The following is a 12,680-nucleotide window of genomic DNA, read 5'->3' as shown; positions in this document are numbered from 1 at the left end:
TGTTTAAAATATTCTGGTAACATAGGGTAACTAGCTATGGCAAAGGCATCAAGCTGTTCTGCAAAGCACTTGTTCTCCATTTTCACGGCAGAATCCTTCTTTTCTGTGTACTCTGTATTTAATTTACAAAATATTTATTTTGTTAGAAATCTGACTACTTACTGTACCCAAAACTAGCTTACATATGCATCTCCTCTCTCCTCCATGGTGGTGCACTGCTAGATAATGTAGGTATCTGCTGGTTTTGTATCTGGGATGTTTCTAGGACATGGGTGGGATTCAAATCTGGATGCATGCAGACTACTGAGTTTACCTAGGTACAGAAAGAATACTTGAACTTTTGTGATCAGTGCTGTTCTTTACTCTCATGGTCTGTTGTCCTTGAGAACCAAAAGGCAATCTGCCAAGTGCAGCTGTGTTTCTTGCACAATTACGTTATTGTGCAGGAGCTCCAGGTACCGCTACTTTAGTGCTTATTTGTTCAGTGAAACCGAACTGTTGAAAACTGTAGTTGTGGTAGTTTTGTGTATGTGAGGCAACCACTTACATAAGGGCGGCTTTATGGTTTCTAGAACTTCTCAAGTAAACCTTGTACAGGGCTGGTGTTCCAACCCTATCTGGCTTTTCTCTGTATTTTGTTGGGAAATACCTGCTGTTCCTACATTACCTCTAGTTTCTTTTTTTGTTGTTGTTTCTAAAATATCCTTTTTTCTTAAACTCCCCATTCAGCATAAGGTACTTAATACTGTTAACTCTGCCATCTTTTCAGAAAACAGCTCATGAGGCATACTGAGGTATCAATAATTCTTGGCAATAACCTTTTTGATGTCTAAAATAGCTCCAGTGATGCCTCAGGGAGTATCTGCCTGTGAGATAAAGACCGCTGCCTGCTTGGTCCAGAAGAGATGCTGGCTGAAACTCCTGGACAAACTGAGTTCTGCAAATATCACAGCTATCAAGACATACTCTGATACTAGCGTGGCAGCACACTTCCTCTTGTCTCTAACTATGTTTCTGGGAGGGTGTTTGACCAGACCCTGGATCTGTTACTTCCGTGCAAACTGTTTCAGTTCACTGGAGGAGGGGATTAAAGCAAAGGTAAGTATGGTGGCAATATTCTTCCTGCCTTTTACTGCTTTACTCTCCACAGCTTTCTTGCCACTTGCTAGTTTTTGTGTTTGAATTTCAGCTGATCCCTTCATATTCATATAATTAATGATGTGCTTTGTTGAACTTCTAACACCTAAAAGTGTTAATAACTGCACTTTTGTTTCCCTGAATATTAAAATAGTTAAGTGTAAGACAAACCATCTCGCTTGCCAAAGCATCTGCATCCTTGCTGCTGCCTAGTTGGTTCTTCCTTGCCCATAGTGTTACAGGCTGATTCATTTATTTGTGGGTTTTGTGGGGTTATTGGTTTTATTTTTGTTTTGTTTTAGGTCTTTTAAAGTTTTCTCCAGGAAGGTCACAGTTGCTTCCACCTATCAACAGAAAGAAAGTAAATGCTACCTTTGCACCTTGTCCTCAAGCTGACACAGATGTTTCTGTTTAGAAACTCAATGTAGTAAGCAAAAGCAAGTGGAGGAAAGAATAACTACCGATACAGCAAAGGCTGTAGGTCACTGCCTGAGTTTAAATACGGCTTCTGAGAGAAAGGGTTTGTGGATTCCCTAAGTGCAGGAAGCAGGATGTTATCTGAGGTAAGCTCATTAAGGATTGTCAATGCCTGACTTCAAATGTTATCAGAGAGAAACAAATGGAAGTGCAAGGCAGAAAGAACTTGCGATGAATTCCCAGAAGACACATTTAATCAGGATCATTATTCACTTTTAGACAATGACTGGGTACAATGAACAGATAAGATTAACTCAAAATACAGAGATCTCAGCATTGTAGGGGGTAGTATTTCAGTTGAGGTACTATATAGTGACTGGGCTTTGCTTTTCTGTACTCTAAAAGTTCCTGGGGACAAAAAGAAAAAAAAAAACCCACCAAAAAACAACCTAACGAAGTAGGAGGATGGTAAAAAACATTTTAACTTCATTAACACTGTACTGTGAGATGGGGACTCTTCCTTCACTGTAACTTAAAGGGAAAATCACTTTGCTGAAAGATAAATTTACTATATAAATTAGCCATTCTGGCTTTTTAAGTAAGTCACAGATATATTAATATTTTGGTTTTCACCTTGTGCTAAAAAAGCCTGCACCCTCCAAGGAAGCAGAGCATAGTTCACGAGAATCTAGCTAATGTGTCATGGTCACCACTGTTGCAGGCAGAAGAAAAAGGACACCTTACCTCTGTTCCCTGAATCAATTTTACTCATGACTGCAAATACTCTACTGATATTTTGTTCATACAGGACATTTTTTGCGTCTGGTTTTTTTTCAGAATTTATTGCCTGGTTTCCTCTCAATTTATTTCAATTGACCCAAATTTTTATTACAGGAAATTCCAGAGATGACCATACAGAGCATGAAAGAAATGCAAAGCAAGAAGGAAACAGACCCTCCTAAGTAAAGAAGAACTGTTCATAGACCTACTGTGTAAATATGTATTATAGCAGTTTCAGCTCACGTTAGGTTGTTCTTGTAAAAATAAAATGAAAATCACTTGGAAATAAAATATAAGGTCAGGCCAGGTTATTAGATTTCAGAACTACAGTTTCACCTTCCTCCTCTGTGTATCTTGAAAGATAAATGGCAATTCGCACTGTATTTTGTCCTCAAACAACAGGTGGCTTAAAGTTCAGGTTTTTAGTCAACAGCTGATTCCAGACATGTGTCAGAAGTAGATTTTCATCCTCTCCCTAGACAAAGTTAACATTAATATTTCTGATAGGACTGTATTTCCAGTTTGGATAGCCCTAGAGTGATGAAATTCATATGATATGCCACTGCTACTTTGGGCTAGAGATTATCCTACTCTATCTGAAGTTTACTTTTTTCAGTTTTTCAACTAACCTTGGCAAGTCACATCCTTTCTTTGGGCCTTGTTGCCAGATTTCTAAGATGCTAGCTGTCTTACATCTGGGCTACTTTGAGACCTATGGAACACAAAGCTCTATATTATTAGTTGAAAATAAATTTGTACAGGATACGCCTTCATTTTTGGAACCAAATCATCTGAGAGAGATTGTGAGTAATAACACCAGCAGAAACCAAATTTTTTCTTTGAATCAGGAGAATTGGATATGGAAGTTTACAAGTTGTTTACCTCTCCAGATAATAAAGCCAGAACATTCATTTTCATACAAAACAGTTCTGTCTTTGAATGGAAAAGGCTGTGTAGGCTATGTCATTAGGTAACTGCTGTCCCTCTTAGTGTGCTGCCAAGCTGGGTTTTTTGGTATGCTGGTTTCCTTTGGGCCCTCATTCTGTGGGCAGACTTTCAAATGCAGGTAAGTGCTTAGCTTCTGTCTCCAGGTTTAAGCAGGAAGGGCATTAAAGTACATTAAGTAACCTGGAAGTAACATTAGAAGAAAAATTACTTTGATTTTGCAAAAAGACTTACCATGGAACATATCTGAAGTGGTGCTTCTTTTTACACACCTGCCCCCCCCCCCCCCCCCCCTCCAATCTAAATACTCCCCTCTGTCTCTCCATCTACAACATCAGGGCAGTGTCTGTCAATAATAGATGAAACATTGTTATTTAAATAGTGTGTACAAGCAATACTTACTGAGGAACTTATACTTACAGAGTGAAGGGATAAACACTACTGTTAACAAACCTGTAAGTAACCTTTACAGGTTACATTTGCAAAGTAACAGGTCCCTTTTTCAACAATCTCTGTTCCAGGTTGAGGTTCTTCTACCCCCTCCCCCAAACACCTTTTTGGTTTTTGTAGGTGCTCAGAAGGTTCTTTGAGAAAGATGTCCTTATAGACATCCATTTCATAAATGGCTTTGGTTCTGATGAGATTCCTTAGAAGAGAGGAGTATGTTGGGTTGGGTTTTTTTCCTATGTATAAATGCTCACCCCTTTTCTCCATTTTCCAAGGCAGAAACACACTGATGCTGCTCTGGCTGATTTAATCCAGAACCTTGAATATATCCCAGTCCCCTTATGAACCACTGGCTAACCGTTTTGGGCTAATCCGCATTAAAGTAAACGAAAGAGCCCCTACAAACAAAATTAAATTAGGCATCAGTGGATAGATGCAGTCTTCTCTATTGGGAGAGTTGAGTTCTTTCCCTGTGTCAGCAAAGAAGTTTGCTTTTGTTCTAAAAGAATGTACTAGACATGGAGATATTTGCTATTTTAATGTTGAATTTTTAAATTTTCTATGTTACTATCAGGTTAGCATAAAGATTTATTATTTGTTGCAACAAATCCTACTGCTTTATCTCTTCTTTTTGAATAAACAAATGTCCAATGCTATGTTGGGTATTGCTGTATGAGAGCTTTTCTTGCGAGTATTTGGAGGTTTTGCCTATAATGTTTGCTATGAAATTACCATGGCATTTTACAAATCACCATTTTAAAACCAAATTAATTTAAAAATATCTAACAAAATTGCAGTGACACACCTTTAAAGTTGGTTATTTCATCTTCTCATCCTTTTTGAATGGATGTTTTAAAGATGTGTGATTGCAGTCACCTCCATCCAAACGTAGGCTGGTGCTGTGGAATTGCTTCAGATGTTCTTCGTGTAACGATAATTCTCTACCGGAGACCTCCAATTTCTAAAGGTGAGAGTATTTACTGACAAAAAAGTAGTACTTGAAGGCTTATTTTGGTAGTACAATGACAAGTGAACCAATCCCTCAGCGTTACAGGTAGTGAAAAGTTGTTGGATCCATGGAGATTGGCTGGCTTTCATGTGAGAAGTTGGGAAAATATGGAAGTTCACAAGTCTTTCTTTCCAGTTTCTAGAAACTTAAGGCCAAAGATGTTACTGGATATGACAATCCTCACAAAAATCTCTTTATTGGTGGGAGGGAGAGAGGAAGGTGTTAGAAAAACGTAGGTTTGCACACCATTAACTACACAAGGATCCCTATCCCTGTGTTACATGTGGAGTTAATGGGTTTAGTGGCTCTGCTCAGGAGCACAACTGGTGCTCCTCAGAGGACTACAGGTACAGAACACAAAATAGCCATCTATTTTAGTGTATCTGACTTTATTGAAGAATGCATTTTTAATGGCTAATGGCTATTGACAGAAATTAAACTCTGAAGTGATGCAAAAGCAGCAGCCTGGTGTTAAGCTGAGCAGGACAGTAGGTGCCAGAAACGGGTGGCCTGCCAGGTGCTTTGCAGAAAAGCAAATTTACTATAGTTTCAGCCCTGCTTTTGTAACAGGACCAGGTGTCACCGCAGTCCGTGAGCTGGTTCTGCTTATAACAAAAGGCCCTCGGTCGCTTTTGCGAACAGGCTCTAGAAGAACGGAAAACCACGGCACCTCTGCTCCTCTAAGGCGGTCTGTCAGAAATCTGCCTAGGGTGCTGGGCGGGAAACCGCACCTGCACGGCGTCCCTGAAGAGAAGCCTGTGTGTTCAGGGGGGCGGCGGAGCCCTGTGGCCGCTGAACCCGAGCACTGCAGCAAGGCGCCGTTCCCGCAGCCCTCCTCGGGGTGCCTGCTGCCCTGGCCGCCCGCGCCGCCGTTACGAACATTAGTAATTTCGAGCGTCCGCCGAGCCTGCCGCGCGCGCTGCCTCCCCGCCTCAGGAGCCCGCCAAAACCCTCGCTCGCACGCCCGCTCCGCGAGCAGATCCCTCCGCCAGCGCGTGAATCGCGTCGGAACCTGTTTCGCCTCACGACGCGAGTTCCCCAGCCCTGCAGCTGAACCCGAGGCGCCGCCGGCTGGACTCGCTTGCGGGCGGAGGCAGGTGCAGGGGAGGGTCTCCGCGGGTTCCCCTCAGAGTCCCTGGCCGTAGAGGGCCCTGTGGCGCAGATGCTCCTCGAGACACAGGATGGCGGCATCGTCCACCAAGGGGTCGAACTTGTTGGCCAGGAGGTGGTGCTGCTGGAGCAGCCAGGGCACGTCTCCTGCCCCGTAGATGCAGACGGCGCGCTGGTGCTTGCCGGTGCAGGGCGGGTAGGGCGCGCCCTTGCTGGTGTCACCCTCCAGGTACTGCCACTTGACCAGGCGGGGGAGAGCGTTCATGTCCGAGAGCTGGTACTTGTCATTCTGGGGTATGGCGCCCGGCACGCCAGGCATGCGGTTGAGGGTGGCCCATACGTGCTCGTCAGGGCTGTAGGTGTCTTTGGCCCACTCAAGGAATTGCTGTGCCGTGGGGTCCTCGAAGATGTGCTGCACGAAGGCCCGTGTGACAATGATGTACGCGTTGCCTGTGAACATGGGAGACTTGTGGGGTGGAGGCTGTTTCTGTGTGGCTGTCCGGAAGATGAACTCCCCCACTTTATGATGGTATTGCCAGCGCCCCTGCTTGTATGCTGAGGGCTTCTCTGATTCCATGCTATTCCGCCCCTGCAGCACCTTCAAGACACGGACAATCTCGGCATTGGTCTTGATGGGGAAATCGGTGCCGCAGGTGTTGAGGACGTAGCGCCATGGTATGGGGCTCTGCAACAGGTCCTGCATGCAGTTGAGGTCAGCCTGTAGCCGGGACCAGGAGGCATAGACCACCTTTTCCAGGCGGCTAGCCACAAAGACGTTGGGGAAGCAGGCTACGATGGCCCGCACGGCCTCCTGGAAGGCAGCTGAGGACTTGTTGTCGATGTGGATGCAGTAGACGTTCTGGGGAGCATACAGGGACCGTAGGAGCCGCTCGAACATCTCGATTTTGTCGTGGATGACCATGGAGTAGGCGATGGGGAACTCTGCCTCCTCCTGGCTCAACGGGAACGTGATGAACCGCCGGGTCTCCTTGAAATTACTGCAGTCCTTTGTCATGTTCAGGTACTCACCGGGCGTCACGGAACTCCTTTTGTTCGCGAGCTCCAGGTTGCTGAGCTGAGCCTCATGGATGGCTTTCTCGTCCCCGCGGACCACCCCCGAGCAGTTGATCCTCCTGCCGGGGGAGAGCTCCAGCGCCCGGTAGAGGCGCTGGCGGCAGCCGGGGAGGGCGGCAGCATCCGGGTGGGCGTCGGGGCAGGGCCGGGTAGCGCTGCGCAGCGCCAGGGCGGCGGCCAGCAGCAGGGGGGCGAGCAGCAGCGCGCAGCGCCGCCGCGCCTGCGCGGGGTTCCTGTCGCACAGCCGCATGCCCCCGCGGCGGGGGGCACAGCCGGTTCCCCCGCGGCGGGGGGCACAGCCGGTTCCTTCGCGCGCCGCTCCGCGCGGCCACGTGCGTCCCGCCTTCCCCGCGGCTCGGGGGCGAGGCGCTCCCCGACCCCCCTGCGCCGCGGCCGCGGCTGCCTCGCCTCGGCGGGTCTGGCCTTCGAGGTGGACTTGGCGGGCGCTGGAGCCGGTCCCGGACAAAGTGTAACCTGACAGCTGGGTGCCTGCTTCCTGGGTGGTGGTGGAATAGTGGCAGGGCGATCTCGACGTAACTGCAGGTGAATAACAGGTGAATGAAAGGAAGTCTCCTCCCTCCCCGTGGTGTAACTGCGTTTGGTTTCGTGGGGTTTTGTCAACACTGGAACCGGTTGTGTATCTTGTAGGTCTGTTCAAAAGAAGATACTTTGTCTTACTCCTGTCCAGTGTGTAACAGAAGGAAAATGCCTCCCATGTAACACTTTTTAAAAAAAAATTGACCAGATGGCTTTGGGATCCAACTTGCTTTTCCAGGGTTCAGATCATTCCAGCTTACAGGTCAAGGGAGTGACAGCAATAGTGCTGTGGTCTAGAAGCCCCACTGCAGCAAGCTTTCTGATGGCCTGGAGCGTTCTGAGCTTTGTTTAAGGATTATTACAAAAGGTGTTGGGTCCCTGGGCAAAGTTGAATCTCTGCTTCTAAGGTGGAAGCAGAGGGTGATGACAGAGGCTGTAAATAATTTGTCAGTAAGTGTCCACTTTAAGGAAGCAGTGAGAGACTCTTGGTGGAGATTATCAGGGCTTCCTGTGCACGCGCACATGCATGTCCTGGCTGAGTATCACTTCTTAGAGGCATAACTGCAAGTGACTAAAATATGCCTTGTGCTGTCCTGAACAAAATAATGTCCTTAAGGTTTTGCAGTCATCTTGAATCGCTTTTTGGTTTGAATCAAACCAAAGTCTGAGACTTGAAAAGTGTATTTTCAGTGTTCTCAGCTATACTTTTCAATGCCAACAGTGTATTTGGTCTCTGAGCAGTGGCAAAGCTGCACCCACTGACACACACAAGCTATTTCACACAGTGTGTGAAATGAATGCAAATTGCTGCTGTTCTTTATTTCATTTTATGCTGACCAACAGCTGAAGTCACGTGCTGTGACGTGGAGTAGGTTGTAGGAATAATATGCTGCTTGAAAATTCTGTCATACACATTGATGAATATTACCAACATGGAAAAGTATTTTTAGAAAAATTACCTAGTTTGATAGCTTTATCTGGTAGTAATTTTTTTTTTTTCAAGGAAAGCCCAATACTGAGTAAGGAAATAAATTATTTTTGATTCACTTGTCAACAATATTTAAATTTAGTCAAAGGTTCACGAATATGAAGCTTCTTTGGAAGAAGTTTGTCACTTAGCATTAATACTTTGAACTTGTTCAATACAAGAATCTTGAAACTTCTGAAGATTTTTGTGATTAGCCACAGCACCTCACATAATTTACTTGGTGGTAAATACCTCTTCATATATAGGCTCTTGATCTCAAATTAAAAAAACTGCAGCAAACCCAAGTAGTCTGAAGTACTTATACCTCTACTGACTAAAATATCTTCCTTGTACTTTCAGGGTGAATTTTTAAAACTGGCTCTTTTGAAAAGTCTGAGAAGTAAATGTCCAGCTAAACACTTAGCTGAAAATCTGATCACTAAGTTAGCCACACTGTATATACCAACCAATCTTTGAATGACTTTTTTGTTATTTGGCATGCCAACTGTTCCTGTGCTTTGGTATTGTGATGTTTATCATCACAGCAGGTGAGCTGTGGTTATGATACCAAACTTCACAGTTTATGTGAAGCTTGGCATCTAACTTGTTTGATACGAATAGCATATACATTGTACAGACAAGATATAAAAAACTTAATGAAAATAAACCTGTGTCCCTAGTGACAATTTAGATAAGTAGGCGATGTTTCAGTTATGTGACAGAATACGGGTGCTAACATCTGACTAGGCAGAAAGTTGGTTTTCTGCTGTATATTCATGATGAAACAAATTAATTCTTAAAGGCATGTGAAAATGGGATTAAATAAAACTTGTTTTCTTACTAATTGGGGATTAAATGCTGTTAATATTGATATTCTTATGTGTGACTGTAACTTCCAAAATACTTCACTTTAAACTGTGGTCTTAGATCATTGGCTTTGACATTGCTTAATGATGATCCATGTCTCAATGAGTACAAAAGTGGCTCTTTTACACTTGAAAGAGTGTAAAACAACTGTGCTATGGTAGGGACAGTACAGTACATGCACTGTCTACCAGCAGCCATTTGATTACTTACATAAAGAGATGTGACAATAGATTACAATGTAAGAGGAGGACAATTCAATCATACTTAGATAATAATCTTGCAGAACACTATCTGTGAGAAGTTATGTAATGTCAACATTCTTCTGGTATGCTTTTTGAGCTGCAGCGCTTTAACTTTGTTGAAAGGGTGAAGGAGTGCCATAGGGAGGAGTTTGGCAGATTTCTGTGCTGGTGTTAATCCTATCCGGAATTCCTCTGTTTATATCAGAGAATGAAGAATTATTAATCAGTGTGAAGACTCAGTTAAAACAATTTTGATCAGTCTAGGTGCCATATCTCTAGTACCTTTATCTGCTTCCATTTTAATAAGCCATATCAAGTCAGGATTTTTTTAGCTTTCCTGTTAAGGGGCAAAAAAATGAAGTGTCACAAGTTGGCCTGTTACCTTCTTGCCTAATTGCACATTTGTTAGGTTGTGGTTCAGATAAATGCATTGGAGAGTGAAGAAGAAACAGCTATTCTGCTTGGTTCTCCAAGGGGGAAAATCCCCCAACTCCGCTGGTGTTTGCTGATGGTGGCACATCAGGTGAAGCACCTGGTAGAACTTTAGATTGTGATGGCAAGGTTCATAGTCTCAGTGGGTTCACCTGTGCATAGTTAGCTCATAGAACAAATAAGCTCTTCCCTGAGAAAGCAACATTAATAAATAGGGGCAAAGAAAGAATTGGAGGAATCAGCTTGCGGTGATGGTTGGTAAAATGTCTAAGAAGTATTTTTGTATATATACACATATATTGTCAGCTTTTTTGGCATGGCTTGTTAACAAATCTGAAATAGTAAGTCTCATTAACCTAATGAAAAGACCAGGCTTGTATATGCTACCGAAACCCCCATAATAATTCCTTTGTGTTATGCTCCGTTGCTTGTGTGGGCTAAGAATTTTGTTTTGCCTTCAGATTCTTGGTTTGATACTGGGTTTTTTGGTTGTTGTTTTTGTCGGGTTTTTTCGTTTGTAGGTTTGTTTTAAAGTTAGCGTTAATTCAGTCTGTTACTCATCACCCTGTAGGGATTTTGAAGGACCACAGGTCTTAGCTATTAGTGTACCATTTTCTTTATTTTTATTTTTTATTTTATTTTTACCACAACTTTTGTGTTTTATATCCTCTTGAGTTTTCTGAAGAGAGACCTATTTCCTGCTGAATTATTTGGAGTCTTAGTGTGCTTTGTGATGTGGTTTCTCTTGTGTTGGCTAACTGCTTTGTAGGCATTACTAGCTCATGGTTAACTTCTGTATTCTCCAGGATGTTTGTATCAACAGGAGGAATTTTATATTCGCAGCACAATGACTCCGATTTAACCTTTGTGTCTAATAGTTGTTTGGTTTGAATGTGTCACCTAGATAGCGAGGAGTTAAACAGAAGGAAGTACATGCATGAGACATAATCAGAAAGCAAAACGCTTCACAAACTGTTCAGTGCAGTCCACAGACCTTCAGGATGAATTTGCTCCAGTGTGGGTCCTCCAGAGGCAGCAGTTAATGTCAGGAAACCTGCTCCTGCGTTGGGTCTTCCCAACTGGGTGCAGCTTCCTTCAGGGCACCCCTTGCCCTCCTCACGTGTGGGTCTGTCTGCAAGATTGTTTCTTGCACTTTCTCCACCTCGCCAGCTGCTGAGCAGCTTTTATTTTTATCTATGTTTTTAAAACCCTTCCTGAAATGTGTTTTTCATAGAGGTGAGACCAGCTTCACTGGTCGACGCAGGTTTTTATGTCTGGCATGCAGCAGCTTCTGGCCTCTTAGCACAGAGGCTCTCTGCCTCCTGACCAAATCATTGCCACGTTAACCCAGTAGGTTTGTAAATTGATTCTCTGATACTAACAGCAGGGAGGAAGTGTGCAGAGGTGAGTGATAAGGGTGTGCCTTAATAAGGAAAAGGTTGCATATGACTTTTTTTTTTTTTGCATTTGTCTTTCCATATTCCCTCTGCCTCCCTCAGCTGGTTAAATATTTGCATACGGAGTCTGATGGCTCTCTTCTTCTTGGTGTCCACTAGTATATTTTACAGGTATAATATCATCTTTGCTGTAATAAACATATCAAAGACATGCAGATGATTGTCTAGGCTCACAGATATGAGGAGAATCAGCATACTGGTTCTCTCCACAGTTACATAGATTAGCTGTGTGAGAAATACCGACCAGCTTGAAGCCAGTAAAATGATTTTGCGGGCCTGCATCTAAAAATCTGTAGGGCTGGCTCTGGTTTTCCTGTCCTTTTTGGTTATATTATATGGTATCATTAAACAAAACTAGTGAAACTCTCACTGACTGATTCTTAAGTGAAACTGTTCGTGAATATAATTTATACATAATTTGCTGTCAAGTACACACCTTATGTTAATATACAGCATTTGGTTGTGAAGAGCTGAATTCCACTTTTTTTATGTGTGTTAACATAGGGAATTATTTGTGTCACGTAGAAATGAGTATTTTCCCGAAGAACTCTTCCTTTTTTAATCAGTATTTCCTTTGAATTATGCTGACAAGGAATTAGATTTCTATCTTTTTGTTTTTTACTGACTATGCTGGTATTGTGAAACTTATCTACAAAATCATAGAATTGTATTTGTTTTATAATTTTAAGATTTATAATTTTAAAATTACTGACAAATATTTGAAAACATTATGATAATCTACTTACAAATCTCCAGAGACCAAAAGTTCAGTGTTCTTTTTGTATGGAGCCTTTGGCACATCTTGCTTCCTGTGACTGGGAGGGAGAAGTGAACAAGGAAGTCTTGGCATTTCAGAATAAATGCTTTAGACCTTAGGCAAACGTGTATGTATTATAGATGTACAGTTTAACTGTAAAACTTTAACATGGTGAAGATGGTGTTACGCAGGTATTGCTTTTTGAGGTTGGAAACTCTGACTACAGGCTTGAGCTTCAGTTTTCTTTCCATTTAATTTCAACTGAATTACATGTGGCTCAGGCCTGTACTTCAGCCACACTGGCATCATCTTTCGTTGTTTTGGTGGCTAATTAGAAATTAAGTCAATCTTTGAGAAAACTGTTGGATGTCAGTTTTATTTTTAGACTTCTACTTCAATGTCTGTTTCTGACAAATGGTTTGAAAGCCCTATATGCAATACCTCTTGGTCTGCCAGTAGAGAAAGAACATGAAAAGACAGCATATGGTAAATAAAAAATCAA

At 43.0% G+C, this 12,680-nt stretch overlaps 1 protein-coding gene across 1 annotated transcript; it reads right to left on the bottom strand.

Annotated features, from left to right (window-relative positions):
* Positions 1-5,861: 5,861 nt before the first annotated feature.
* Positions 5,862-7,169, bottom strand: GCNT3 (glucosaminyl (N-acetyl) transferase 3, mucin type; the record flags this gene model as incomplete). Its single annotated transcript, XM_084267846.1, has 1 exon — positions 5,862-7,169. One exon carries the CDS (start codon positions 7,167-7,169, stop codon positions 5,862-5,864), a length of 1,308 nt encoding a protein of 435 aa, XP_084123972.1.
* Between the last annotated feature and the right edge of the window lie 5,511 nt (positions 7,170-12,680).

This window comes from Gallinula chloropus (assembly GCF_964237585.1).
Source record: "Gallinula chloropus genome assembly, chromosome: 9".
Taxonomy (NCBI): domain Eukaryota; kingdom Metazoa; phylum Chordata; class Aves; order Gruiformes; family Rallidae; genus Gallinula; species Gallinula chloropus.
This window is presented reverse-complemented; position numbering and strand designations above follow the sequence as displayed.